Source organism: Geotrypetes seraphini, chromosome 5 (genome assembly GCF_902459505.1).
Source record: "Geotrypetes seraphini chromosome 5, aGeoSer1.1, whole genome shotgun sequence".
In the NCBI taxonomy this organism is placed as follows: Eukaryota; Metazoa; Chordata; class Amphibia; order Gymnophiona; family Dermophiidae; genus Geotrypetes; species Geotrypetes seraphini.
The window spans coordinates 164,473,780-164,500,578 of NC_047088.1; the positions used below are offsets into that span (position 1 = coordinate 164,473,780).

At 43.2% G+C, this 26,799-nt stretch overlaps 1 protein-coding gene across 2 annotated transcripts in view; it reads left to right on the forward strand.

Moving 5' to 3' along the window:
• BARD1 (BRCA1 associated RING domain 1) overlaps nt 1-26,799 on the forward strand; it is a 132,016-nt gene that overhangs the window by 80,921 nt on the left and 24,296 nt on the right. For both annotated transcript variants that reach the window (XM_033947000.1, XM_033947001.1), the window contains 2 exons: nt 5,136-5,253; nt 6,295-6,427. In XM_033947000.1, the coding sequence (XP_033802891.1) occupies nt 5,136-5,253; nt 6,295-6,427 (251 nt within the window). The remainder of the gene's footprint in view (nt 1-5,135; nt 5,254-6,294; nt 6,428-26,799) is intronic.

Here is a 26,799-nt window from a genome sequence, read left to right on the forward strand (position 1 = left end):
ATTATTTTCAAAACAATATTTGGCTGCTAAAAATAATAATTTGAATTGTAATGGTGTGTGATAAGCAGGACTAAAGAATAAAGATCACTAGTGGATTATTCTAAATTGAATTGAGTGTCTCTTAAAATATACTGTATTCCTTTAGATATATTTAAGAGAAGAGTAGTTATTATAGAAGCCTTATGTTTCAAATCTAAAATTTCTGATTCAAGTCTATTTAAATATGTTTACGATGTAAGGAAAAACTGAATGCTAGCCCTCATGTTGCATGCTTTATCAGGAACAGCATGCCATTTAATAGACTGAAACTCCCATGATGCTGTGCTAAGATTTAGCCAATTATTTTGTAATCTGAAACATTTTTATTGTGCCAGCTTCAACCTCATTAGTTATACTAGAGAACTGGAAATCAGTAAAGGTGTGAAATTAATTAAAGCACTTTAACAAGAGCCAATCATGAATGCTAGGCCAATGAATGTTTGCTAAATCAAATAATATATAAATTAACAAGCCTTGCATGCCCACAGGCAGATAAAATTGAGAAGGTTCTTGTAGCATTGGCAATGAGCAAAACTGTCTTTTCTGCAGTTTTTTAGCTCCTTTAACTTAGTTGTGTGCATTTGGCACCATTTATGTAGTACTTGGATCTAATAAGTAGTTCAGTTGCACACCTGTTTTTGAGAAGCCTTTTTCATGGTGCTGTTTGGGACCCTTTCCCTCCCCACCCACATATAACTATTACCTAATTTCATTTCTAAAAACCATCTCTCATCAGCAAAATGACTGACCATTGGTTTTTAATCATGTTTCATAATGAGGAAAGCACTTCAACTTCACTTTGTCTGAGCACACAGAAGATGAATGAGCACACCTAATCACTGCTGTGCAGTTGTGACTTCGTTGCATGAACTGTGACAAATTTGCTAATTTATATTTTAAAACAGTATATAAAGAATATTTTGACTATTAATATAAGCTTTGAAAGCAAATTGTTCCTTGAAACATACAACAGAATGAGGGAGTCTTATCTGCATTTACTACTGGCCACAGACTGATGTGAGCCATGGGAGAGCATAAGGGGAAAGCATAAAGGGAAAATTCAAGACTTTTCCTCCAAGTCTGGAATGGCATCCCCTTTTAGGCAAGTTTCTATTCCTGAAGCCTTCTCATCAGACGCTGCTCCTTCCTGCTAAGCTGACAGAAGTTGGCTGTGGGAGACTTTTAACATCACCTTAAGTCTGGATCAGCAGCAAGCTCCTCTCCCCTCTTTGACTGTTCTTCAAACTAGAAGGGAGCTTATAGTGCTCCACATTGCAGGACAGCAGAGCTCTCAGGTTGTTGAAACACTTGGAATGCACATACAAGGATGTGAACTTAAGAATTGCCTTACTGGGACAGACCGAAGGTCCATCAAGCCCCAGTATCCTGTTTCTAACAGTGGCCAACCCAGGTCCCAAGTACCTAGCCAGATCCCAAGTAGTAAAACAGATTTTATGCTCCTTATCCTAGGAATAAGCAGTGGATTATCCCCAAGTCATCTCAATAATAGCCTATGGACTTCGCTTTTAGTAAATTATCCAAACCTTTTTTAAACCCCACTAAGCTAACTGATTTCACCAGATTCTCTGACAATGAATTCCAGAGTTTAATTACTACTACCAATTATTGTTTCTATAGCGCTACCAGACGTACACAGCGCTGTACAGAGTCACAAAGAAAAAAATTACACATGTGAAGAAATATTTTCTCCAGTTTGTTTTAAATCTACTTAGTAGCTTCATCGCATGTCCCCTAGTCCTAGTATTTTTGGAAAGATTGCACAAGTGATTCACATTTACCCTTTCTACTCCACTCATTATTTTATAGACCTCTATCATATCACCCCTGAGCTGTCTCTTCTCCAAGCTGGAGAACCCTAGCTGCTTTAGCCTATCCTCATAGGGAAGTCGTCCCATCTCTTTTATCATTTTTGTCACCCTTGTCTGTCCCTTTTCTAATTCCATTATATCTTTTTTGAGATATGGTCACCAGAACTGTATACAGTATTTGAGGTGTGGCCATACCGTAGAGCGATACAAGGGCATTATAACATTTTCATCTTTTGTTTTCCATTCCTTTCCTAATAATTCCTAGCTTTTTGAATAAGGGTAAGCAAAGGGGAGCGGAATAAATTGAACATGGAAAGGGAACAAGTAGAACCTTGAGGAATACCAGAGGATTATTAACTTGAAGATAGGGACTGAAAAAGTTGGAAAATATGACCAGAAAGGAAGTCAGTAAATCAGGAGAGGACAGTACCATAGAGCTAAAGAGCTAAAGCAAGAGAGACAAGAATGATCAAATAGATCGAAAGTCAAGGAAAGATCTAAAGAAGCAACAATAACAGAATAGTATAGATCAAGAGAATAATGAATAGAGCTATTGAGAGCCAGGAGAAGGGTCTCAGTGCTATGAAAACAATGGAACTATGATTAATACAGATGAGAGATGTTGGTATATTCGGGGAAATTGTCTAATTGGGAGAGAACCAGTTTTTTTGAGAATCTTAGAGAAGAAAGAGAGCATGGAAATGGGCTGAAAATGAGATACTCCGTTATTGGGGAACATGAAGTTTGTGATAAAGAACTGGAGATGTGCAGGGTTTATGTTGAGATTATATCCAGTCTGGTAGAGAGTTCAGACTTCACATCACGCAATTTATTGAGTGATGCTATCAATCATAATTGTGGTTTTAACTCAGATATGCCCACGCTTTTTTGGCTTGCGAACTACTTTTAAAATGACCAAGTCAAAATGATCGACCAACAATAAAATTTAAAAAAATACAAAGCACATTGTACGCAGAGAAAATGTTAATTATCATTTGTATTTGGGTTTTTTGGGTTTTTTTTTTCAGAGGTCAAGGCAGCTGACTTTAAAATATGCAATTTCACCTCAGTAACAACATTACAAAAATAGACAAATATATCCCCTCCCCTTTTACTAAACCACTCATAGGCTCCCTGTGCTAAAAATCACTGCGGTTTAGTAAAAGAGGGCCATAGTGCAAAATATAGGCAGCAGATATAAATTCTCAAAACGGACACATTTTGATCACTAAATTGAAAATAAAATCATTTTTCCTACCTTTTGTCTGCTGATTTCATGAGTCTCTGGTTGCACTTCCTTCTTCAGACTGTAAATCCAATATTTCTTTCTTTCTGTCTTTCTTTATCTCTCCCTCTGCCCCTCTCTTTTTCTGTCATTCTTTCTCTCTAGCTGCCTGTCTTTTTTTTTTCTCTCTCCCCCTGCCTCCCCCAAGCCATTGTGCCAAATTCTCCACTTCCCTGTTCTCTCTCCCTGCCTCTCCCCCAAAGCCAGCACGCCGATTTCTCCCTGCTTCCCCCGAGCCAGGCCTTGCGCATATAAGTGCCGGACTCACAAACCTTCACCTCTGATGTCAATTCTGACGTAGGAGAGGAAGTTCCAGGCCAGCCAGGCAGCGATTGGCTAGCTCAGAACTTCCTCTCCAACATCAGAATTGACGTCGGAGGTGAAGGCTTGTGGGTCCAGTGCTTGTGCGCACCTGGCCTGGCTCGGGGAGGTAGGAAGAACAAGATCGCAAAGGCAATGCGATCAACTCACGTTGCCTTTGCGATCTACTGGTCAATCGTGATCGACCATTTGGGCACCCCTGTTTTAACTGGTAGCTGAATATAGCTGGAGGGGGAGGGCTTTTAATGTGTAAAAGTTCATGGCATCTTTTATTGCTAATTAAAAAAGGGATTGGGGAAGAGTATATGATGTACTGAGCAAGCGGAAATGTTGCTTTGACTTGCCCCCACAAATATTTGTCTAGAACGCTACCTGAGCTACTACTGAAAAAATAGTAAGATAAATATACATTTTAGGTCTTGGGGGAGGGGCTAGAAGTGACCCCCCCCAGTGACCCTAAGTTTGACACCAATTCTTCCCCCATACACATTCTTTCCTCCACCCTATCCCTAGACTTACTAGCACTAAATTCATAGCTTTCTGTAAGTTTGAATTGTATGCTTCCCAAACTTTTATCAACAAATCTGAAAGAGCAGAGAAAGAATAAGGGAACTATATAGTTCAAACTTGCTGAAGAGTCACATGATAGTAGAAAAAAATAAAATAGCTGTTCCAGGGACCAACAAACCTCTATAGGAAATATTGGTGTGGAGGGGGTGGGGGTGAAAATTAAAATATTGGAATGAGGACCATGAATACTAGATAAAGGACAAAATAACATCCCGAGTCCAAAAAATGGAGCCCTTCATCTGGGAAGGCAACAAAAGGATTTATGCTAACCTACTCCAGCAATATTACAACACATAAAGAATTCCAGTCACTTGGAAACTGTGAGCATAGAGGATTTGTTATAGATATTCATTCCCATTTGGGTAAACTGCAGAATCAGATGCTAATATTTGAAGCCAGAGCTTAAGAGAAAAGAGAAGAAATCTGCTTGTGTTAGGATGGGAAGGTGAGAGACATAACCAGATCGAGGGCCTGACAAATAGCCTGGGGTGGGGAGTGGGGCTAATATTGCCTGGTGAATATTCAATAGGTGACAGCAGGCTAATGATAAACTATTTCTAATACAGGATCTCCTATAAAAACCCCAGTGTGGACTTGCAGCACCCCTACCTTTCCTCTGCCTTCTAGCCTACAACATGCTCTAATTACACACACTCTCTCTCATACTCACTCATCCCTTCTCTTTATTATTCCACCAGTTTTTCCCAGGCAGCTAGTACTGAGCTCCAAACAGCTTCAAAAATTTCTGTTTCATCATATGAAAAAATGTAGATATGAAAGTTCTAAAGTTAGACTTCGACAACTATTCTTGGTAAAGTACAAAGCATTTTCAGTGCCTAGGAAAGTTATTATAACTCTTTGCTGTTGTGCTAAAGGCTGTGTTTATTTTTAATTCAAAATGCAGCAGCTTGTGGTTTTTAGTCCATCTGTCTTACCTGGGATTCTCATGCTCCGGATTGTGTATACGTGGTGTTAGTCAAAACTACATATTAACGTTGGGGAGGAAGAGACTTTCTTAGCTAATGGGTCTTGTTAAAAATCAAGTCACATATTTTATTTACTTAAATCCCCATCTGTGCTTGTTTTACCAGTAATATATTCGGTCTACGGCCTATAGACTATGCAGAAAATGAAGAGATGACGTCACTATTGCAGCAGCCACCTTCATTGAAGAATGAAGGACACACTGTAGTTCATTCATCTTATATTGTAAGTTTTAAAACCAAAGTGTTGTGGATTTCATACTAGCTCACCTAAATGCATACAACTCGATATTAAGAGGGGCTGATAAGTTGATTGGTTGCTGCTCAGTGTATATACGCCCCCCGCCCCCCCCATTTGTCATTTTTCATCTATAGAAATAGTGTAAGAATAATGCTGTAAGAATTTTATCTTAACAGTACCAGGGCAAAATTAGGGTATTTTCTGCTTAACTCTAGGAATAACCAATGATATTTAGCTGCTATCCTTATAAAGTGGTTTTAAGTTAGAGCAACCTTTTTTTTCTGTCCTAACCAGCCCTATGTATATAGCCAAGCAGTGTAATACTGTGACTATTTGTACATATTTTTTAGCACTACTAGCTTTTTGGATAGTAACACTGAATATCCAAAAAGTATTGAAATAGCAAGCGTGGATCTAATACGCATTAACCTGGTTGAAATGAGTAGTTGATACTTTTTATTGGGCTAACTTAGTATTATTCCAAACCATGATCTTTCATCAGTGTGTCGCAAACATTTTGAAACTGCAGCACACTAAACTCGGGGCGCGGTTGGAGTGCGAGGAGGAGAGGTACTGGCGCCAGCTGCCTGCCTACACGACGTACCATAAGAGCCACGTCCTGTAGGTAGTCAGCTTGCTCAGGCGCCTATTCTCCTCACCGGTGTTTCGCGGCACACTTCATAGTTTGTGATACACTGCTCTAGAGCAGAGGTGTCCTACTTCGGCCTTTGCCAGGACCCGTTTTCACTTGAATATGTATGTGGTCTATTTGCATATATTAGAGGCAGTGCATGCAAATAGATCTTGTGCATATTCATTGGGGAAATCCCAAAAATTTGACTGGATTGTGGCCCTTAAGGACCGAGGTTGGACACTCCTGCTCTAGAATCTACAATATTGACTACTTCTTTGGATCAGTAGATTTAAACAGATTTTTTAAAATATTGTTCTAAGTAAAATTTGTTTCCTGAAAATAAGGATGTTTTACATGTTAATATGTATTTCTCTTGTCTTCACATGCACCAGATAAATGCTGGTGTCCGTAGGGAAGGTCCTGTTGTATTAATGGGGAGTGGCCTCACTTCAGATCAACATAGAAATCTGAGCAAGCTTGCAGTAGTTTTGAAGGCTGGACTATGTACTGAGTTTAACAACTCAGGTAAGTAAACAGTTTTGCTTCAACTTTGAAGATATGATCAACTGTAAGGTAAACTGAAAATTGTAAGTTTTTAAATACCACAAATTTCCCCAGTGCTATCTGCATAGTATCTTGGTAGTCTAAAGACAGAGCTCATGTGGGGCTGGGAGTCCCCAGTTAGTGATGATATTCCATTTGCTAATGTGTAACTATCCAGGTAAAATTAGTATAGAAAATGGCTATCCTAAGATAATCCAAGTAGTCATCCAGGTACCGGTCTGGATAACTGGATAAGTATTGGCTGTTGCTTTACACCTGGATATACAGTACCAGTGATAATTGTCTGTTCTCAGTTATTCAATTTTGTAGATAAGGCCAGTGATGTTATAGTAGGTGACCATCTGGCATCCAGTGATTTATGGTGATGGTGTGGTTTAATATGAAGACAGGTGTAGAGTAAAAGTTCTAAACTTAAAAAAACAAAACAACTAACTTTGTTCGGATGAGGGATTACATCAAGGAATTGTCTGGATGGGAACATCTGGAAGTAGGAAAGCAGTGGGCAAAACTGAAAGGAGCTATTGTATGGGCAACAAACCATTTTGTAAGGAAAGTAAGTAAAAGTAAGAGGAAAAGAAGGCTGCTTTGGTTCTCAAAAGTAGTAGCTGAAAAGGTAAGGAAAAAGTGGTTAGCTTTTATAAACTACAAAAGATTGCAGAAAGGGTTAGACAGACAAAAATATCTGGAAAAATTAAGAGAGGTTGGTTGAGTAGTAAGGAAAGCAAAGAAGCAAATGGAAGAAAAAGCACAGTTACCTATAATAGCTGTTATCCAAAGACAACAGGCAGATATTTTCACATGTTGGTAATGTCATCTACAGAACCCAGCATGGACCATCTAAAGTTAACTGCTACTTTAAGAAATTAAAAGATTGTCCTTACCTCGCATGCAAGGGTGCCTTCCTGCCCATTGCCAGCTCGTGGGACCATCAGTTCAGTAACAAAGTTAAGAAAGTCAAGAAAGAGAAGTGGGCATGCTGTGAGAATATCTGCCTGCAGCCCTTGGATAACACATGTTGCAAGTAAGTAACTGTGCTTTATCCCAGCACAAGCAGTCAGCATATTCTCACATGTGAGAACTTTCCATCTAACAAATAGGGTTGGAGGGAAATTGGCTTGTAATCGGAGATTAAATTATGGAAAACTTTGTAGCCAAACTAACTATCCTGTCTGGTAAGGTTTTCCAAACAGTAGTGGGTCATGAATGTATGAAGTGAGGGACTTGGTGGCTGCTTAACAGAGGTCCTCAATAGGAGTAGAAGATAGGCTACTGAAGTCGCCATTGCTCACACCTTAAGTGAGGTTACATAACCCTCTAGCATCAGACCAGTCTGAGCATTGCATAACGAGGTAGTCGGCAATCCATATGGAGAATAGTTCTCTTGGTTACAGGAGCTTCCATCTTGTTTGGGTCAAATGACAGGAACAGCTGAGTAGAAGTTCTGTGAGGTTTGCTCCTATCCAAGTAAAAAGCTAGAGTATGTTTGCATTACATTACATTCTGGTCTCCTTATCTAAGAAAGATATAGTGGCGCTAGAAAATGTTCAAAGAAGCGCAACCAAAAACATAAAGGGGATGGAACTCCTCTTATGAGGAAATATTAAAATGGTTAGGGCTCTTTAGCTTGGAAAAGAGACAGCTGAAAGGAGATATGATTGAAGTCTACAAAATCCTGAGTGGAGTAGAATGGGTACAAGTGGATCGATTTTTTACTCTGTCAAAAATTACAAAGACTAGGGGACACTCGATGAAGTTATAGGGAAATACTTTTAAAACCAATAGGAGGAAATTTTTTTTTCATTCAGAGAATAGTTAAGCTCTGGAATGCATTGCCAGAGGTTGTGGTAAGAGCAGATAGCATAGCTAGTTTTAAGAAAGGTTTGGACAAGTTCCTGGAGGAAAAGTTCATAGTATGTTATTGTGAAGTCACTGCTTGCCCTGGATTGGTAGCATGGAATATTGCTACTGCTTAGGTTTTGGCCAGATACTAGTGACCTGGATTGGCCACCGTGAGAACGGGCTACTGGGCTTGATGGACCATTGGTCTGACCAAGTAAGGCTATTCTTATGTTCTTATGAAATGCTTCCTCACTAGGCTGAGCATGCAGCTCTGGAAAAAATAACAGAAAATTGATGGGCTGGTTGAGATGAAACTCTGAAATGACCTTTTGGACGAATTTCAGATGAGTTTGAAGGACCACCTTGTCAGGAAAAATGTATAAGGTGGATCTGCTACTAGTTCCTGAAGTTCACTGACTTGGCATACCTATGTGAGAGCAGTGAAGAAGACACTTTCCAAGTGAGGTGCTTGAGAGATGAAGTGGACAATGATTCAAATGGAAGCTTTGTGAGTGTGGAAAGTACTACATTAAAGTCCCAAGCCACTGGAGGAGGTTTTAGAGGTGTCTTGGTATTGTAAAGGCCCCTCATGAATTAGAAATCACACAATGCACTGCTAGAGAATGACACAGTGACAGAATTTGTCCCTGTTCCTGCAGATAACCACAGGAAACCATCCTGTGTCATTCTTTAGTCTCTCTCGGCTTCAAACCTTCTACACCAGCATTCTTCAGTGCAAGGTTTGAGGGTCAGTGGCTGTGCCCATTCATACTCTGATTCTTCCCTCTCTCCTAAGAATGATATGGGATGGTTTCCCAAGGTGACAAATTCTGTCATTGTGTCATTCTCTACTGCTAAGGGCTACTTGTTCAGTGGTGTGTGAATAACACTTATAGCATGGAGATGAGCTCTCACTGAATTATTTTTAGTCCAGAATTAGAGAGGTGTAGGAGATAATTCAGTATGGATGGAATAGGACAGGTCACTGGATCCAGATATTTGCTATTACACCACAATGAGAAGTGAGTCCACTTTAAGTGGTAACAGCGCCATGTGGAAAGCTTCCTAGATGCTTCAATAATAGCTGACACTGCTGCAGGCAGAAAGATATCATGCTATGAAAGCTAAAGAACGTAGATTGTGATGCAGTAGAGAGCCCTCATTCTATATTAGCAGTGTTGGAAAGATTTGCAGAGTGATTGGTTCCTGTATGCTCATTTGTAGGAGGAGAGAGAGCCAAGGTTGACTTGGCCACCGAGGTGCTTTGAGGATCAGGGTGGCTGATTCCTGACTTAAGCTTGAGCAGTGTTTTCCTGATTAGCGGGATTAGAGAAAATGCATAGAGAAACCTGCCTTGCCAGTTGAGCAGAAAAGCATCCGTTTCCAGGCAATTGGAAGTGTGGAGCCTGGAGCAAAAAAGAGGGAGCTTGTGATTGTAGGGGGGAGCCAAATAGGTCTACCTGATGAACGTGCTGAGAGACCAATTGTGATGTATAATTCTGCTCAATTTGTGGGCCAATTCTGTTTTCCTGCTTGGTAGACTTTCAGGAAAATGTTGGGAGCAATAGCCTAGGACCAGATTTGGATGGCCTCTTGGCAGAAGCTGTGGGATCCTGTTTCACCCTGCTTGTCTCATACATGGCTACTTGATTTTCTATTCGAACTAGTACTACTTGATTGAGGAAACGATCCTGGAATATGAATAGGGCATTGCAAAATGCTCGTAATTCCAGTAGATTGATGTAAAGACATATCTCTGCAGAACTCCAGGAGCCCTAGGTGTGGAGACCATCTAAGTGAGCTCCCCATCCTAACATGGAAGCATCTGTTGTCAAAATCTTTCAATGAGGTGGTATTTAAAACAGGAGACTGTAGAGATTGGCTGGAGACATCCACCACAGAAGTGAGTCTTTGAGTTGCGGTGTTACTGACAAGCACTGGGACAGAAGATCAGCTGCTTGAGACCACTGGAAGGATAATGCCCACTGACGATGCCTGAGGTGAAGACAGACAATTGGGACCACATATACTGTAGAGACCATGTGACCGAGTCATCATAACATGCGATGTGCCATCAAGTGGCGACAAGAAGAGACTTCCTGATAGAGCTGAAGTATTGTGGGGTGCCTCTGCGGAGGGAGGAAAGCATGTACGGTCAGACGCCTACAAACAAGCAGTGTCGGGAGCTCCAATAAATTCCAAAGTTTAAGTGGTCTCTAGGTAAGATTTGGGGTAACTGACTGTTGAAAAAAAGTTAGAGAAGATGCCTCTGGATTGGTTGGGGAATTTCATGATGAGTTGGGAGTAGTATTTTTCTTTAGCTCCTGACACTGCTTGCTTGTAGGTGTCTGACCATACTTTCCAGGTCTCTTTGTCTGAAGGTAGTTTTGTCTTGCACCAGATTCTTTCAGCTTTGTGAGTGTTTCTCTTCAGTATTCTTGATTGAACCACAGGGGATGAGAAGGTGCTAAGATGTGATCTGTGTCACTTTGTTGATGATAGGCTTTCGTAGAGTCCGCGGACTCTGGATTGTCAGGTGTCTGTCAGGGTTGATAAGGGTTGCTGGGGCCTTCTCCAGCTGTTCAGTGAGACTGAGTAGTTCTGCTTCGAAGGCAGTGAGATTCAGAGTGGAAGGGTCTAGGGTAAGCTTGAAGGTGGTGACTGAGCAGAAAATGTCTTTCTTCAGGGCTAGGGTGATGAGATGGTGGTCGGACCAAGGCACTGGTGTGGTTGTTTTATCTTGGTGGTCATCAGCGGGCGGGCTGTTCATCACGAAGATGAGATCTAGGGTGTTACCAGAGTAGTGAGTGGACAGATTGACTGTTCGGGTGATGCCAAGGTCAAACAGGGTGTTGACGAAGTCCAGTGACTGACCAGTTAGGTTTAGAAAGTCAGGAAAGTTGAAGTCTCTTATTATCCTTATGTGCTGGTAGGAGATGATCAGTTTCCTTATGAAGGCTAGAATGTTTTCCAGGGTTCTCAGTGGGGAGTGAGGGGCTCTGTAGTTGAGGACAAAGACGCTGTTCTCATTTTGGCTGATGGTGAAAGTCAAGCATTTCAGGCCTTCAAAGGTGGATTAGCTTATGAATCGAGGATTTTGCTTCGCTTTTAAGATGGCAGCAACTCCTCCTCCCTTTTTGTCTATATGTGATGATGTAAAGGCTTGGTAGCCATTGAGGCAGAGTTGTCCCAGTAGTACACCATCATTATCAGACAGCTAGGTTTCAGTGATGAGGAGTATATCATAGTTGTTGTTAGACACGAGGTCCAGAATGTGAGGAATTTTGTTGTTTACTGACCTGTCATGGATCCAGGCCAGCAGATAGCATAGTTTCTGGGGTATTTTCATAATGGTGTGGGACAGGGTAAGATGTTAGCGCCTGGTGAAGGTTTTTCATATGTGGAGTGCTCTTAGATCACCATATCTCTCTTGGCCAGTGATCACTGGAATTAACGATATTGGGCTTGCAAGGCACATTGTGAGCTACTTGTCTGTTAACCGGAACTGGGGTTCTGTTGGAGGTGGATTGGAGGACTCTGGAGGGAGTAATGACCTTGGAGGCAGGGGAGGGAGATTCTAGAGAGGGCTGCCCTCTGAGGCAGGGAACTGGGTGCCTGGTAGAACACTGGGTAGGAGAAAATAGTGAGCTCTATGTTCCCTTAAACAGAGGAAGGGCCTTTGGGGCCTGCATATTAGGATTCCAGGTAGGAGAAGGGACAGCTCTTGCGGGTCTTGTTTAAGGGGAGAACTTTATTGGGTGGAGGAGTTGTGCCCTTTCTCCTAGTCTTCGGAAGACAGACGGGGTTCAGGGTGATGAGTGTGGGAGGTCTGTCAGTAGAGCCTGGTCGGGTAATGCTTGTGCTGGTGAGGGGTGCGGTGTCTGGAACTCACTTGGCAGGGCTGGCAGAGCTGTGGGGCGATGAGTAAATCACTTGTGCTTGGAGTCACAGTGACCTGGGTCAGATGGGTAGTGTCTCCTCCTGGTCCGAATAAAGGGCCCTTTGGCAGGGTCTGCCAGTGGGAGAGGCCCACCTGGACGCTGCCCCTTTTACAAGGACTAAAGAGGAGCCTCTGCTGTGGGTAGGTGGAGCTTCAGCGGCAGCACAGTGATGATCAGATGGGAGAAGGAGGAACAAGATGGACTGCTTCCTCTTTCTCCTTCCTCGAGCTAGGCTGCTGCTCTTCCTTGCTGGAGTCCTGGAAACTGGCAAGGGTCATCTAGTGCATGGACGCTGGTCTCCTGCCCAGAGAAAATGACTGATCAACCGGTTGGAGCTGAGAGCCATCCACCTGGTGCTGTGGGAGCTCAGAAGGTTTGCTGCAGGACAAAGTGGTTAGCGTTTTCTCAGATAATGCAACCGCAGTAGCTTATATGAATCACCAGGGAGGCACCTAGAGTGCCCCGCTACAGATGGAGGCCCAAATGCTGTTCCAGTGGGTGGTCTCCACCCCCCTCTCCTCCCCCACCCCCACCCCCCGCTTGCCCTCTCGGTGGCACACGTAGTGGGAGTAGATAATGTGCAAGCAGATTTTCTCAGCCAGCAGATCCTCGATCCCAGAGATTGGGCTCTGTCTTAGGAAGTGTTTGACAGCATTGCAAGTCGGGAGCACCCAACATTTGACCTCACGGCGTCGGCAACCAACAAGAAAATGGCTGATTTTTTTTCAGTCGAAGATACAAGCCAGGAAACGCCAGTCTTGACACCCTGGTGCAGCCGTGGCCACAGAAAGGGCTTCTGTATGTGTTCCCACCATGGTCTTGATGGTCAGCATCCTACGAAGAATAATGTCACATCTAGGACTGGTAATTTCTCTTCACACCGGACTGGCCGAGGTATCTGTGACATGCAGATCTGGTCTGTCTAAAGAGGGACCAGGGTCTCGGTCTGCCTTGCCATCCATAGTTATTTGTACAGGGCCCAATTGGTCTTAATGGCATGGCTCGTGAGTGCACCGCCTTAGTGCGCAAAAGCTATTCTCTCCCCTAAATTCCAAGAAGCAGTCAACCTTGGCCACCAATACAAAGGCCTGGACGCGCTTCCAGAGCTGGTGTGCCCAGAAGAGTGAATACTCAGTCGCAGCACCAGTGTTGCTGGCTCTAGCTTTCCTTCAAGAAGGGCTTGAGAAAGGACTAGTGGTTGGCTCCCTCAATACAGACAGATCTCTCGTTCTTCAAATCCAAATCTAAAAAAAGGACATTATTCTCTCACCCAGATGTGTCCAGATGTTTGAAGGGAACATTGTCTGCCTCCTCCAGTACATGAACCTTTTCCAATGTGGAATCTTAATCTCATTCTGCGGGCTCTCACTAGGCCTCCATATGAGCTTTTGGAGAAGTCATCATTAATGGATAAGCAGTCAAAATAATGTTTTTTAGTGGCGGTCACATCAGCACGTCGGGTGTTTGAACTACAGGTTTCATCCTGCAGAGAACCTTTTCTCAGGATTTTGGAGACAGTTTCACTGAGAACAGCCCCTTCTATATTGCCGAAAGTAGTCTTCAGTTTCCACATCAACCAGGAAGTATGGTTGCCAGCCTTCACGCCCTCGGGGTCCAAGAAAGTGACAAAGCTCTGAAATTGCTGGATGTTCACAGATTGTTGCTTTGCTATCTGTAAGTGACGAATGAGTTTTGTCTGCCAGATCATCTCTTTGTGCTAGTGAATACCAGCTTCAAAAGCAACCATTTCTAGATGGATTCATATGGCCTTTTCTCCAACTTATATTGACAGTGGAAAGCAATTGCCAGTAGCCATAAAGGCCCATTCCACTAGGAGCATATCTTCCTCCTGAGCGGAGTCCAGAGTAGTTTCCCCTGAAGAAATTTGTAGATGTAGTGGCCAAATTGGATACCACGTTTGGATCTTCTATGCTTTTAGCAAGCTCATCTGTCCCACCCAAGATCCTAGGGGACTGCTTTGATATATCCCAAGTGTTCCAGCTGCCTATTGCACTAGAAGGAAAGATTAGGTACTTACCTTGATAATCTTTTTAGTAAATAGTCACATCATTCTGGAAGTTCGCCCTGTCACCTGCTTTCAGTCTCAGACATGTCCGTTTTAGCGGAAAGCTGTTTCTTTCCTCTGTCCAGTACAGTCAAGAATGGAGGGAACCACTACTAGAGAATGACACGGGGAAAAAATCTGTCCCCGTCACCGCCCTGTCCCCAGCCCACCATCCTCTGCACCGCCCCATCACCGCCATTCCCTTCACCGCCCCCATCACCGCCACTGCCATCCCATTCACCGCCCCGTCACCGTCCCCGCAGCATCCATATAAGCCTTAGTACTGTAATATTTAGCTTATTCCTTTCTTATAAATCAAAGTTCCTGCTGCTGAACTAGATAAAGAGATGTTCAGCTGGCAGGGCTTTGTTTATAAATTTTTATCAACACAACTAAAATACTACTTTATCCTAAAGCAAAAAATAAATAAATAAATAGAATTTTTTTTTCAACCTTTGTTGTCTGGTTTCTGCTTTCCACATCTTCTCATTCAATTCCTTCCATCCACTGTGTGTCTTCTCTCTGCGTCTTCCATTTGCTGTTACTGTGCCGTCCTTTCACCCTCCCCCAATTGGTCTAGCACCCATCTTTTTCCCTCTGCTCCCCCATAGTCTGGCATCTGTCTTCTTCCCACTCTGTCTTCCACATTTCCCTTCAGAGTCTGTTCCTCTCTACCCTCTTTCAATGTCTGTTCTATTCCTTTCTACCACCACCCTTCCCTCCCTCCTTTACCATCTGTTCCTTCCTACCACCCTTCAGCTCCTCTTGCGTGGCCTATCTATCTACCTCCCTCTCTCTTATTTTCGTGGCATGTTACAATGTAATTTGTGCAAGCCGCTGGAGCCTGCGAGCTCTGTCCCTGTCCCATTCCCACAAACCATCTCGCTTCCTTGTTCCTATTTTCCCCATTTCTAATATCTCTCCTATGTATCTGCCATTGCCCCCCCCCGTGTCCATATACCATCCCCATGGCATGTCCCCTTTATGTCTCTGTCCCTATGCCCCATGCACATAATTTCCCCTCTTTCTGTTACCTTCCTCTGTCCAGATTTCCCCTACCTTCCTCTTCCATACCAGCGTGTCTTCTTTTCAACCCCATCTAGCTTCTTTCCTTCTTTCTCCCCCCCCTGCTTCCAGCATCTGGCTCACCTGCCTGTCTTCCCCTTTCTTTCCTGCTGTGGGTTTCTTTCTTTCCCTCTTCATTCCCTTGGCCCAGAATTTTTTTTTCCTTTCACTCCCTCCTTCCTAGTATGAGCCGGGAACAAACGCGATCGCAGAGTCTAGCAGCCCCCACCTACCCGATCGCAGCGTTTAGCCAGCTCCCTCCCTCCAACTCACCTTACATTCTGAGTTTGCCGGCTTCCTTTTTCCCTGAGTCGCACGTGTTTAAAAAGACGCTCACGCGCGGCTGCGCGAGTCCATCAAGCTTCTCCTCTCCTGCAACTTCCTGTTTCCGGTTGCGTCAGAAGAGAAGCTTGATGGACTCGCGCAGCCGCGCATGCACAGCTTTTTGAACGCGTGCGGTTCAGGAAAAAGGAAGCCCGCAAACTCAGAATTTAAGGTGAGGTGGAGGGAGGGAGCTTGCTAAACGCTACGGGCGGGCGGTGGCTGCGGGGACCGCGCGATCTTTAATGCCTCACTGCGGAGACAAGACCATTCACCGCTCCATGGGCGGTGAATGGCCTTTCCCGTCCCCGCTGCGACTGTTATTTTTCATTCCCTGTTTTGGCGGGTTACCCGCGGCTAAACGCGGCTAGCCGCGGGTACCCGCCACCATGTCATTCTCTAACCAGTACTACTGTGAAGAGACCATGGAGTATCTTTCAGAACTCCAAGTCTGTTAGTACAGGTTTCGCTCAGGTAGGCGGCCTGTTCATTCCACCATGTTATAGGGTTAAATGTTTAGATGTTTCATGATTATTTCATGTTAAAAGTTATAATAGCAGAACAGATTTGTTTCTTGGGGAGAATCCTGTACCCTTCCCTGTTATGTTTACTCCTCTAGGGCAGACCGTTTGCTTTGATACGAACTGAGTTATATAGGACAGCCCAGAGGGATGGGAAGTGGAGGAGAAAAATGTAAAAAGGCTCTCTACACAGGATCTCGTGGCCAGAATGATGTGCCTATTTACTAGAAAGAGGATTAATAAGTTAAGTACCTAATATTTCCTTATGCTCCCCCTCTGTCTTTTTATCTATCTATAGTAAATAAACACTATAAATAAGATGTAATAGTTAACAAGTGGAACAGTTTTTGGTTTTTTTTTTAGACTTTCTCATTTGAAAACAAAGCTTACTTTGTAATGCAATATTGGGTTGACGTAGCATGCACTTTTGTTTTCTTCCTGCCACAGTTGATAAATAGACTTGATTTTATTTTCTCTGTTCATTTTCATAATCTTCAGTAACTGAACACCATAAATGAAATTTACTTGACATGCCTGGTTTAGCGCTTACAGAGGAGCCATTGCCTTAAGAAAAAAGAAAAAAAAAAAAACAGGCAAATTTGTCTGTCAAAAGCAGATCAGTTTTGTTTGTTTCGAAATGTTGACTGTTAGACTGACTTTTGGAGAGATTTAGTAATATTTCTATGAGGTTTTCACCTAAAATGTTTTTATTCTGCCCAAGCATCAGTTTTCTGTTGCTCAACTGTATTACATAAAAATATAAGAACATAAGAAGTTGCCTCCGCTGAGACAGACCAGAGGTCCATCCTGCCCAGCGGTCCGCTCCCACGGTGGCCCATCAGGCCCATTGCCTGAGCAGTGGTCCCTATTTACCTCTTGCTCCTATCCCTATAACCTACCTCTACTCCTATCTGTACCCTTCAATCCCTTTGTCCTCTAGGAACCTATCCAAACCTTCTTTGAAGCCCTGTAACGTGCTCCTGCCTATCACAGCCTCTGGAAGCGCGTTCCATGTATCCACCACCCTCTGGGTGAAGAAGAACTTCCTAGCGTTTGTTCTAAACCTGTCCCCTTTCAATTTCTCCGAGTGACCCCTTGCACTTGTGGTTCCCCATAATTTGAAAAATCTGTCCCCGTCTACTTTTTCTATGCCCTTCAGGATCTTGAAGGTTTCTATCATGTCTCCTCTAAGTCTTCGCTTCTCCAGGGAGAACAGCCCCAGCTTTTTCAATCTGTCAGTATATGGCAGGTCTTCCATACCCTTTATTAGCTTAGTTGCTCTTCTCTGTACTCCCTCAAGTACTGCCATGTCTTTCTTGAGGTACGGCGACCAGTACTGGACACAGTACTCCAGATGCGGGCGCACCATCGCACGATACAGTGGCAGGATGACTTCCTTCGTCCTGGTTGTGATACCCGTCTTAATGATACCCAACATTTTGTTGGCTTTCCTTGAGGCTGTGGCGCACTGCGCCGACGCCTTCAATGTTGTGTCTACCATTACCCCCAGGTCTCTTTCAAGTTTAAGTTTCAAGTTTCAAGTTTATTGGTTTTTTATACCCCGATCATAAAAACAAATATCTGACCGGTTAACAATAATATGTAAAAAGGAAAGCAAGATATATTTAATTGTGTTTAAAGAGAGTAGTGAGAAAAATAGAAACAAATAATACGTATAGACAGACAAGACAGTGAGGGTAAGTGGGAGGGTTAGGAAAAAGTTACATAGTTGTAGGAGAAATGAGATAGAGGGAAGGGATATAACATGGGGGGCGGTGGTGCCTGGTGTGAGTGATATGCTTTGAGAATGATAATTAAGTTGAAAAAGAAATCAACGAATGGACAAGAAAAAGATTAAGAATTGGCGTAGGCATCTTTAAATAGATAAGTTTTAAGATTAATCTTAAATTTTGGTAATTGAGTTTCGTCCCTAAGAAATTGGGGGAGAGAGTTCCATAATGTGGGTGCAGTTATGGCGAAGTTAGTATTCCTAGTGTAAAAGGATTCTTTTAGAGAGGGAATGAAAAGGAGTTTTTGATCAGATGATCTTAATGAACGAGGAGAACTTTGGGGGATTAAAAGTTTATCAAGAAATAGAGGTAGGCGTGAATGTTTAATTTTGAATGTAAGTAGTATAATTTTATAACATATCCGATGAGAGATGGGGAGCCAATGAGCCTCTTTGAAAAGAGGAGTAACATGTTCGAACTTGCCGACATTGTAAATGAGTTTAATAGCGGTATTTTGAACAAGTTGCAGCCGTCGTAGTTCTTTTTGGGGGAGTCCATTGAGAAGAGAATTACTATAGTCTAAGTGTGAGATGATTAGAGAATGAATTAGTATGTTAATCGAGTCGTTAGTTAAAAGAGATCTGAGGGAACGAATAATACGTAATTTGAAGAAACAAGTTTGTACAACAGAACTGATGTGATCGTGAAAAGTTAGTTCTCTATCTAAAAAGACGCCTAATAGTTTTATTTTAGTTTCCATACGTAAAGGTGTGGATTTAATGTAAATTGTACCAGGTATTGTTTCAGATTTTTTAATGGGGAGAAGAAGACCGCAAGATTTGTCAGCATTGAGTGAAAGTTTGTTAGAAAGGAGCCAATCGCTTACCCCTAGCGGTGATCCCCCCATTTTGTAAGTGAACATCGGGTTCTTTTTCCCTACATGCATGACCTTGCATTTCCCTATGTTGAAGCTCATTTGCCACTTCTTGGCTCACTCTTCCATTGTCATCAGATCCTTTTGGAGATCTTCGCAGTCTTCCGTGGTTTTAACCCTGCTGTATAGTTTGGTGTCATCTGCAAATTTAATGACCTCACATTTTGTTCCCGCCTCCAGGTCGTTGATAAATATATTGAACAGGAGCGGTCCCAGCACCGACCCCTGCGGAACTCCGCTCGTGACCCATTGCCAGTCTGAGTAATGGGCCTTTACTCCAACCCTCTGTTTCCTGTCTGTCCCAGCACCGACCCCTGCGGAACTCCGCTCGTGACCCATTGCCAGTCTGAGTAATGGGCCTTTACTCCAACCCTCTGTTTCCTGTCTGCCAGCCAGTTTTTGATCCATCGGTGGACCTCCCCTTGCACCCCATGTTTCCATAGCTTCTTAAGCAGTCTTTCTTGTGGTACCTTGTCGAAGGCTTTTTGAAAGTCAAGGTAAATGATGTTTATGGATTCCCCTTTATCCACCTGGCTGTTTACCTCCTCAAAGAAGTACAATAAGTTTGTGAGGCATGACCTTCCCTTGCAGAAGCCATGCTGACTCGACTTTAGTAGTCCATTGTTTTCGATATGCTCACAGATGCTGTCCTTAATCAGCGCTTCCATCATCTTTCCCGGGACCGAGGTCAAGCTCACCGGCCTGTAGTTTCCTGGGTCACCCCTTGAACCCTTCTTGAAGATGGGCGTGACATTTGCTATTTTCCAGTCCTCCGGAACCTCTCCAGTTTTTAAGGATAGGTTGCATATTTGTCGAAATGGCTCTGCTATTTCGTTCCTTAGTTCCTTGAGTACCCTAGGGTGAATGCCGTCCGGACCCGGCGATTTGTCACTCTTTAGCCTGTCTATCTGCCTGAGGACATCCACTTGGCTCACTTCTAGTTGGACCAGTTTATCATCCTGATCTCCATTTACGATTCCTTCGGGTTCCGGAATGTTGGTTGTGTCCTCCCTCGTGAAGACTGATGTGAAGAACTCATTTAACCTGTCAGCTATCTCTTTTTCCTCTTTTACTACTCCCTTTCTTTCTCCATCATCCAAGGGTCCCACTTCCTCCCTTGCTGGTTGCTTCCCCTTAACGTACCTGAAGAATGATTTGAAGTTTGTTGCCTCCCCCGCCAGTCTCTCTTCATATTCTCTTTTTGCTTTCCTTACCACTCGGTGACATTCCAACTGGTGTTCTTTGTGCTCCTTATGGTTGTCCTTTGTTTGGTCCTTTTTCCATTTTTTGAACGATGCTTTCTTGTCACTTATCGCCTTTATCATGCCTTTGTTATCCACACTGGGTTTTTTGCTCTGTTTTGTTTTTTTTGCACCCTTTCCTGAACTTGGGGATGCACAGGTTCTGTGCCCTTGAGTAGGGTCCAGGCTTTTTCTACAGACTCCATCTTTCTTGCGTTGCCGTTGAGTTTCTTTCCCACCATTTTCCTCATGGCATCGTAATTCCCTTTTTTGAAGTTGAGTGCTGTCGTAGTGGTTCTTTTCACCTTTGATGATCCAATTTCTAGACTGCACTGGATCGTGTTGTGATCACTGTTTCCTAGTGGGGCTAGTACCGCCACCTCTTTTGCGGGTTCCCCCTAGTCCGTTGAAGATTAGATCAAGCGTGACATCTCCCCGTGTTGGTTCCGTGACCAGCTGTTCCATGAAACAGTCCCTCGTGGCCTCCAGGAATTTGGCCTCCCTCGTGCAGTTTGAGCGCCCGATACTCCAGTCTATCCCAGGGTAGTTGAAGTCCCCCATCACCACCACACTTCCGCTGTTGCATACCTGCCTCAGTTCAGCCTCCAGGTCCTGGTCGATTTCTTCCGATTGTCTGGGTGGGCGATAGTACAGTCCCAATTTTATGTCTGCTCCAGTTCCTCCCGGTAGCTTAACCCATAGTGATTCCAAGCCATCCGCTCTTACTGTTGTTTCCATCCTGGTTGAGGGTATGGAGTCTTTAATATATAGCGCTATTCCTCCACCCTTTTTGTGTGTCCTGTCCCTCCTGTAGAGTTTGTACCCTGGTATGGCCACATCCCATTTATTGTCGTTAGTCCACCACGTTTCTGTGACTCCAGTTATGTCTAGGTCCTTCTTGCTGGCTATGACTTCCAACTCTCCCATTTTGGCCCTTAGGCTCCTAGCATTAGTGTACAGGCAATGTAAGTCCCGGTTTTTTGCCTTCCCTGCTGATTTTTCTCGTGGTTTGGCGCTCCTGGTGACCCCCCTCATGGGTTGTTAGTCCCCGAGCCTCGTCTTGGTCATCCTGTTCCTGCGGTGTGTCTGTTTTATCCTCAGCCTGTTCCCCCATTTTTGGTTGCCCTTCTGACTCCTGCTGTTCTCTGTTAATCCTGCTTGCCAGTTTCATTTGTGCCCTGGGCCCCTGCATTGCGTCCTTAGGTCCTTTTTCCAAAAGTTCCCACTCAGTCCCGATCCCTCTTTTACAAAGTCTTTGCTCAGTATCCTTATTTGATACTTTTGTCCGATGTGTCGAGGTCAGATCGATTATCGGATTTCCCCTTGTCCTCAGTTTAAAGCCAAGTCTATGACGTTCTGGACGTTGCGTGCCAGCATCCTCATCCCAACCGTGCTCAGGTGCAGTCCGTCTCTCCTGTAGAGCTTGTTCTTCCCCAAGAAAGTTGTCCAGTTCCGAACAAAGTGGAAACCCTCCTCTTCGCACCATCTCCTCAGCCAACCTTTTATTGCTTGTAGTTCGCTCTGCCTCCTTGCGTCCGCTCTCGATACTGGCAGGATCTCCGAGAAGGCTATCTTCCTTGTCCTCAGTTTCAGTTTCCTCCCCAGGATCCTGAACTGGTCAGTTAGTGTAGTCCTGTTGTAGTTCCTCCTGCTGACGTCGTTGGTTCCAATGTGGACTACTACTGCTGTCTCCTCCGTCTCGGCTCCCTCCAGGATCCTCTCAATTCTATCGATGACGTCCTTCATTCTTGCCCCCGGGAGACATGTCACTAGTCGGTCCTCTCTCCTACTGGCTATGTGACTGTCCACTTCTCTCAGGATTGAGTCTCCCACTACGATAGCAGATCTCCCCTTCCTCAGCTGTCTCTCTGGTCTCAGGTCTGTGTCAGTGGTGCAGTCCGCTGGTCCTTCCGCCGGGCTCTGTTGGGTCTCCACCCCATCTGCCTGTCCAGATCCTCCGCAAGGTCCTACTCCCATGGCGTCTGGTGGATTCTGTCGTACAACTGTTGGTTCTCTCCTGGTGTGCTGGTGGTCCTGTGCCTCCACCATCCTGCAGGCCTCCTCGATGAATTTCTCGAGCTCTCTAACTTGTTCCGTGATGTGGCTCTCTCTGGTTGTGTCTTCAGTTGCCCAGCACTGCTCCTCTATGGTGCAAAGTCCCTCCAGCTCCTGGACTCTAACCTGTAGTCTCCCGACCTCCTTCTTCAAGCTATCCAGTTCCTGGCATCGACAGCATATGTACGCCTGCCTCCCGGAGGGGAGGTAGTCATACATATGACACTCAGTGCAGTAAACTGGATAGCACAGCTGGGTTCCTGCAGCCTCCATTACTCCTTTCTTGCTCCTATGTCCCATGGTGTGAATGGGTTGTGCCTGACACGCAGCTAGCTGAAGAGTAGAGAGAGAAGAGAATAGAGGAATGAGTAGAGAAGAAGTACCTGTGGTTTATTTTGCAGAAGTTACATCTTAGTATCAGGCACAGGACCTTTCTGTTTCACTATAATTATTTTAAGCATTTGTTTGGCTCCATTGTAATTGTATTTTTATTTCCATTTTAGTCATTTTATTCAGGTACTTGGCCCTGAAAAATTTGTGTATGGACTTTTATTTTGTGAATATGGGTCAACACCTTCTATATTATATAGCACAGTCTTGATTATCGGTCCTTCACTAATCTGACCATCCAACAGACCCCCCTCATACAGTGATGTCATTGCGTTGCCATTAAAAATCACACGACTTCTCTTTCCATTTTCTGACATAACACAGAGGGACAATTCACACATGAGACATAAAAACATAAGAATTGCCGCTGCTGGGTCAGACCAGTGGTCCATTATGCCCAGCAGTCTGCTCACGCGGCGGCCCTCTGGTCAAAGACCAGCACCCTAACTGAGACTAGTCCTACCAGAGTACGTCCTTGTTCATTATGAACTTGTCTAACTTTGTCTTGAATCCCTGGAGGGTGTTTTCCCCTATGACAGACTCCGGAAGAGCATTCCAGTTTTCTACCACTCTCTGGGTGAAGAAGAACTGCCTTACGTTTGTACGGGATCTATTCCCTTTCAATTTTAGAGACAATTTGTTTCAGACCTGGGTCCCTTCTTTTACTGCAAAACAGCACCATTGTGATCTGAACCCTGCTTGTACTGGTGAGATTCTAGAGCACAGTGAGTTTTACTCTTTCTGCAACATTTCTGCATCATTTTTAATAAGTAATACACTACAGCAGTAATACACTACAGCAATAATACACTACAGCCCTACAGCAGTATTTTTTTTCTTTCCCTTCAAGTCTGTAGAAGATCACTTCAGAAATGGCCAGTCAAAAGGGGAAGAAAGTTGTTTTGTGTATAGAACAGAAACTCAATCCTTTAAAAAGAATTAACAAGGGTGACTCCATCCAAAAAAATTGCAACAGAATGAGGAGTAGAGAGAGAATTATTGACTGGAAAAGACAACTCAGTGAGCTGGAGAAATGGTGCCTTTTACTTCTTCATTGAACGCTAGAAAAGCTATGAAAAAATGTGCCTATGAAAAGCTGAGCAGGCCTTATTCCCATGTTTCACACAGCAGAGAGATGAGAGCATACCTATATTAGGGCCTATATTGCAAGAGAAAGCCCTAATTTTTCAAAAAGAATTCAATCAAGTTGACCCTGATTTCACTGCTAGTTTTGAGTGGCTTGATCATTGGACGAAAAGACATAAGGCAGCTCTACATTGGTTGGGGGAAAAGCTGTAAGCGGATTCTGAGGAATTTTTCAGATTCAAATTGTAATTTATTAAAAAAAGAAGGTATATATGAATTTCCACTCTACACGATCAAAAGCTGATACTGAAAAAGCCGGATCATTAATTTGTTTTGTTAAATAATACATCTGAAATGCCAATCTAGTATTATTGGAAGAGTGTCTTTGAGCAACAAATCCAGTTTGATGCATACCTATTATATGCGGAAGAGCTTTAGCCAATCTTAAAGCTAAAATTTTAGCTAATAATTTACCATCTACATTTATTAAAGAAATAGGCCTGTAATTTGAATTGATTAATATACATAGGGATTATATTATTCATGTATAGATATGAGATGGGGATCGCAGGGGGGAGGGTGACGGTTCGCAGGGGGGGCGCTCGCTAATCGAAGCACGCTCGGTTTCCGGGGCGCTGATTTTGTGAATGTTTTGCTCGTCTTGCAAAACACTCGCAAACCGGTGCTCTCGTAAACCGAGGTACCACTGTATATTGTTATGGAATTATCAAGTGATAATGTAATATGTTGTGTTCATATTTTAATGTTCACTTGATGTATATGTTAAAATGAATAAAGATTTTGAAAAAAGAAAAAAAAAAAAAGAAGGTATATCAAATGACAAGACATACAACAACCGGATTAAATTTTAAATGTTGCCTTCAAGAACTCTTGCATCATGGCTCGAAGCCTTGGTACCAGGTTATAAACAGATTAAGGAAAGAGTGACTATTCTAGTCTGTAGCACTGCAACTGGTAAGCATAAATTACTCATACCATTGACTTTCATTGGAAAGTCAAAATTAAATCCTAGGGCCTTTAAAAACATGGCTCCTGCTGCACTTCCTTTGTCGTGTAGGAGCCAAAGGAATGCCTAGACAGACAAGAACATTTTCCATAACTCTCTTTTTCAAGGATTTTGTCCCATCATTAGAAAACATCTTAAAATAATAAACCTGCCTAGGAAAGCAGTCCTTTTCTTGCATAATGCATCATCTCATCCTAGTGAAGACAAACTGAGAGTGTGGTGCAGTGGTTAAAGCTACAGCCTCAGCACCCTGAGGTTGTGGGTTCAAACCCATGCTGCTCCTTGTGACCCTGGGCAATTCACTTAATCCCCCCCATTGCCACAGGTACATTAGATAGATTGTGAGCCCACCGGTACAGACAGGGAAAAATACTTGATTACCTGAATAAACTTATGTAAACCGTTCTGAGCTCTCCTGGGAAAACGGTATAGAAAATTGAATAAATAAATAAATAAGTGTTGACATTAGAGTGCTTTTTCTGCTTTCCAGTATTGCTGCATAATGTCAGCAATGGACCAGGGTGTTCTGGAAACCTTAGAAAAGACCACTGGAAGATTCTTACAACACTTTGTGCAATGCATGAAGGGAAAAGAATTATGTTTTAAATAAAGTGAACATCAAAAGATGTTATCTACTGGATTGCTCAGTCATGGGACAAAATTGAACCACCAACCCTAGCAAAATCATGGAAAAAGCTTAATTTCTGAGAATGAAAATGAGCAAGTATGTAACAAGGAACACAGAGCAGGAAATACCAGGCTGTGAGTATGCTTTGTGAAGATGGCATACAAGAATGGATGCAAGCAAATAAGAACTAACTGACAATGATGTACGGTAATTGCTATGGTGAATGGGAATGGAGATGGTGCCGATGAAGACACCTTGAGTGAGGCTGAACATACAGTAGATAAAATTGTTAAAAGTTGGTCATAGTGAAGGCCGTCGAGACAATTGAGGTTGCATTGGCATATGTGGAACAACAAAAGAAAGTGACTTCTACTGAGTGTTATTGAGACGCTGGTGTGACCTTGCAGCAAGGAAGAGAAGTAAACTGGAAAAACAAACATTAGTTGCAAAATTTTACAAAACACTCTTTAAATTTGTTTACTTGCAATTTAGTTGCATTGCTGCTATATAGTACACTTCCCCCTCCGTATTCGCAGTGATTGGGGCTGAACAGATCTGCGAATAACTTTCTCATAAGTTATTTGCGGTTTTCTGTAAAAAAAAAAATACCTAGAGAATACAATAAAACCGCAAATAGCCTGACCTATTCCTGAGAAGAAAGTGCAGTTATTTTCTCTGTACAGTATCACTGGTCACCGGGTGAGAGAAGAACATAAACTTTTGAATCTCAGCCTCAGTGCTCCCGGTTAGCGCCTAACCTGGAGCAGCCCAAGCTATCACTCCCTGCAAAGTTACCCTCTGGTGATGCATGTTGAGCGCCGGAATCTCCCTCTTGCACTCTCCTTTTCTTTCACCGCTACAGTTAATGCAACTTATCCCACTCCTTGTTTACGTGCCAGGCAGCCATGACACTCCGAATCAGTGTGCAACACTGGGAATAGCGATTTTCTCTGTGAAAGTTGGGAGCAGCGATTTTCTGTGTGAACGCTGGGAGCAGCGATTTTCTTTGTATTGTGCTATTGTACTCATGGATGTTGTAATTTTGGGGGGAGGAGCCAGCATGCTAAAAACAGCAGTTGCTCTAACCACAAATACGAAGGAAGAAGTGTACAGTGCTTTATGACTGTAGTTTATAGTGTTGGTTTTATTGTACAGTACAGTAGTTTTTCTATTAAAAATCTTTTTTAGAACAAGCTCATGTACATTAATTATGTTTTAGCACTCCAATCATGCCATAGAATGGGCTATAGCGTTAATAAACAATTTTTGAAAATCAGGAACTCTCTGCCTTTGCTTATGCATTGATTAAGGGGCTGCAGTTTTACATATTTATCTTAACTTTTTACTTATTCGCCAACGGGTCAATCTGCTTGTATCAGATAATCAAGACTTAAGAAATTATTCATTGAATGAGCATTAAGTATAAATCTTGTGAAACCAAAAGTAAATTTTTATCATGAAGATGTGATGTGTAAGGCCTCAGGTGAGGC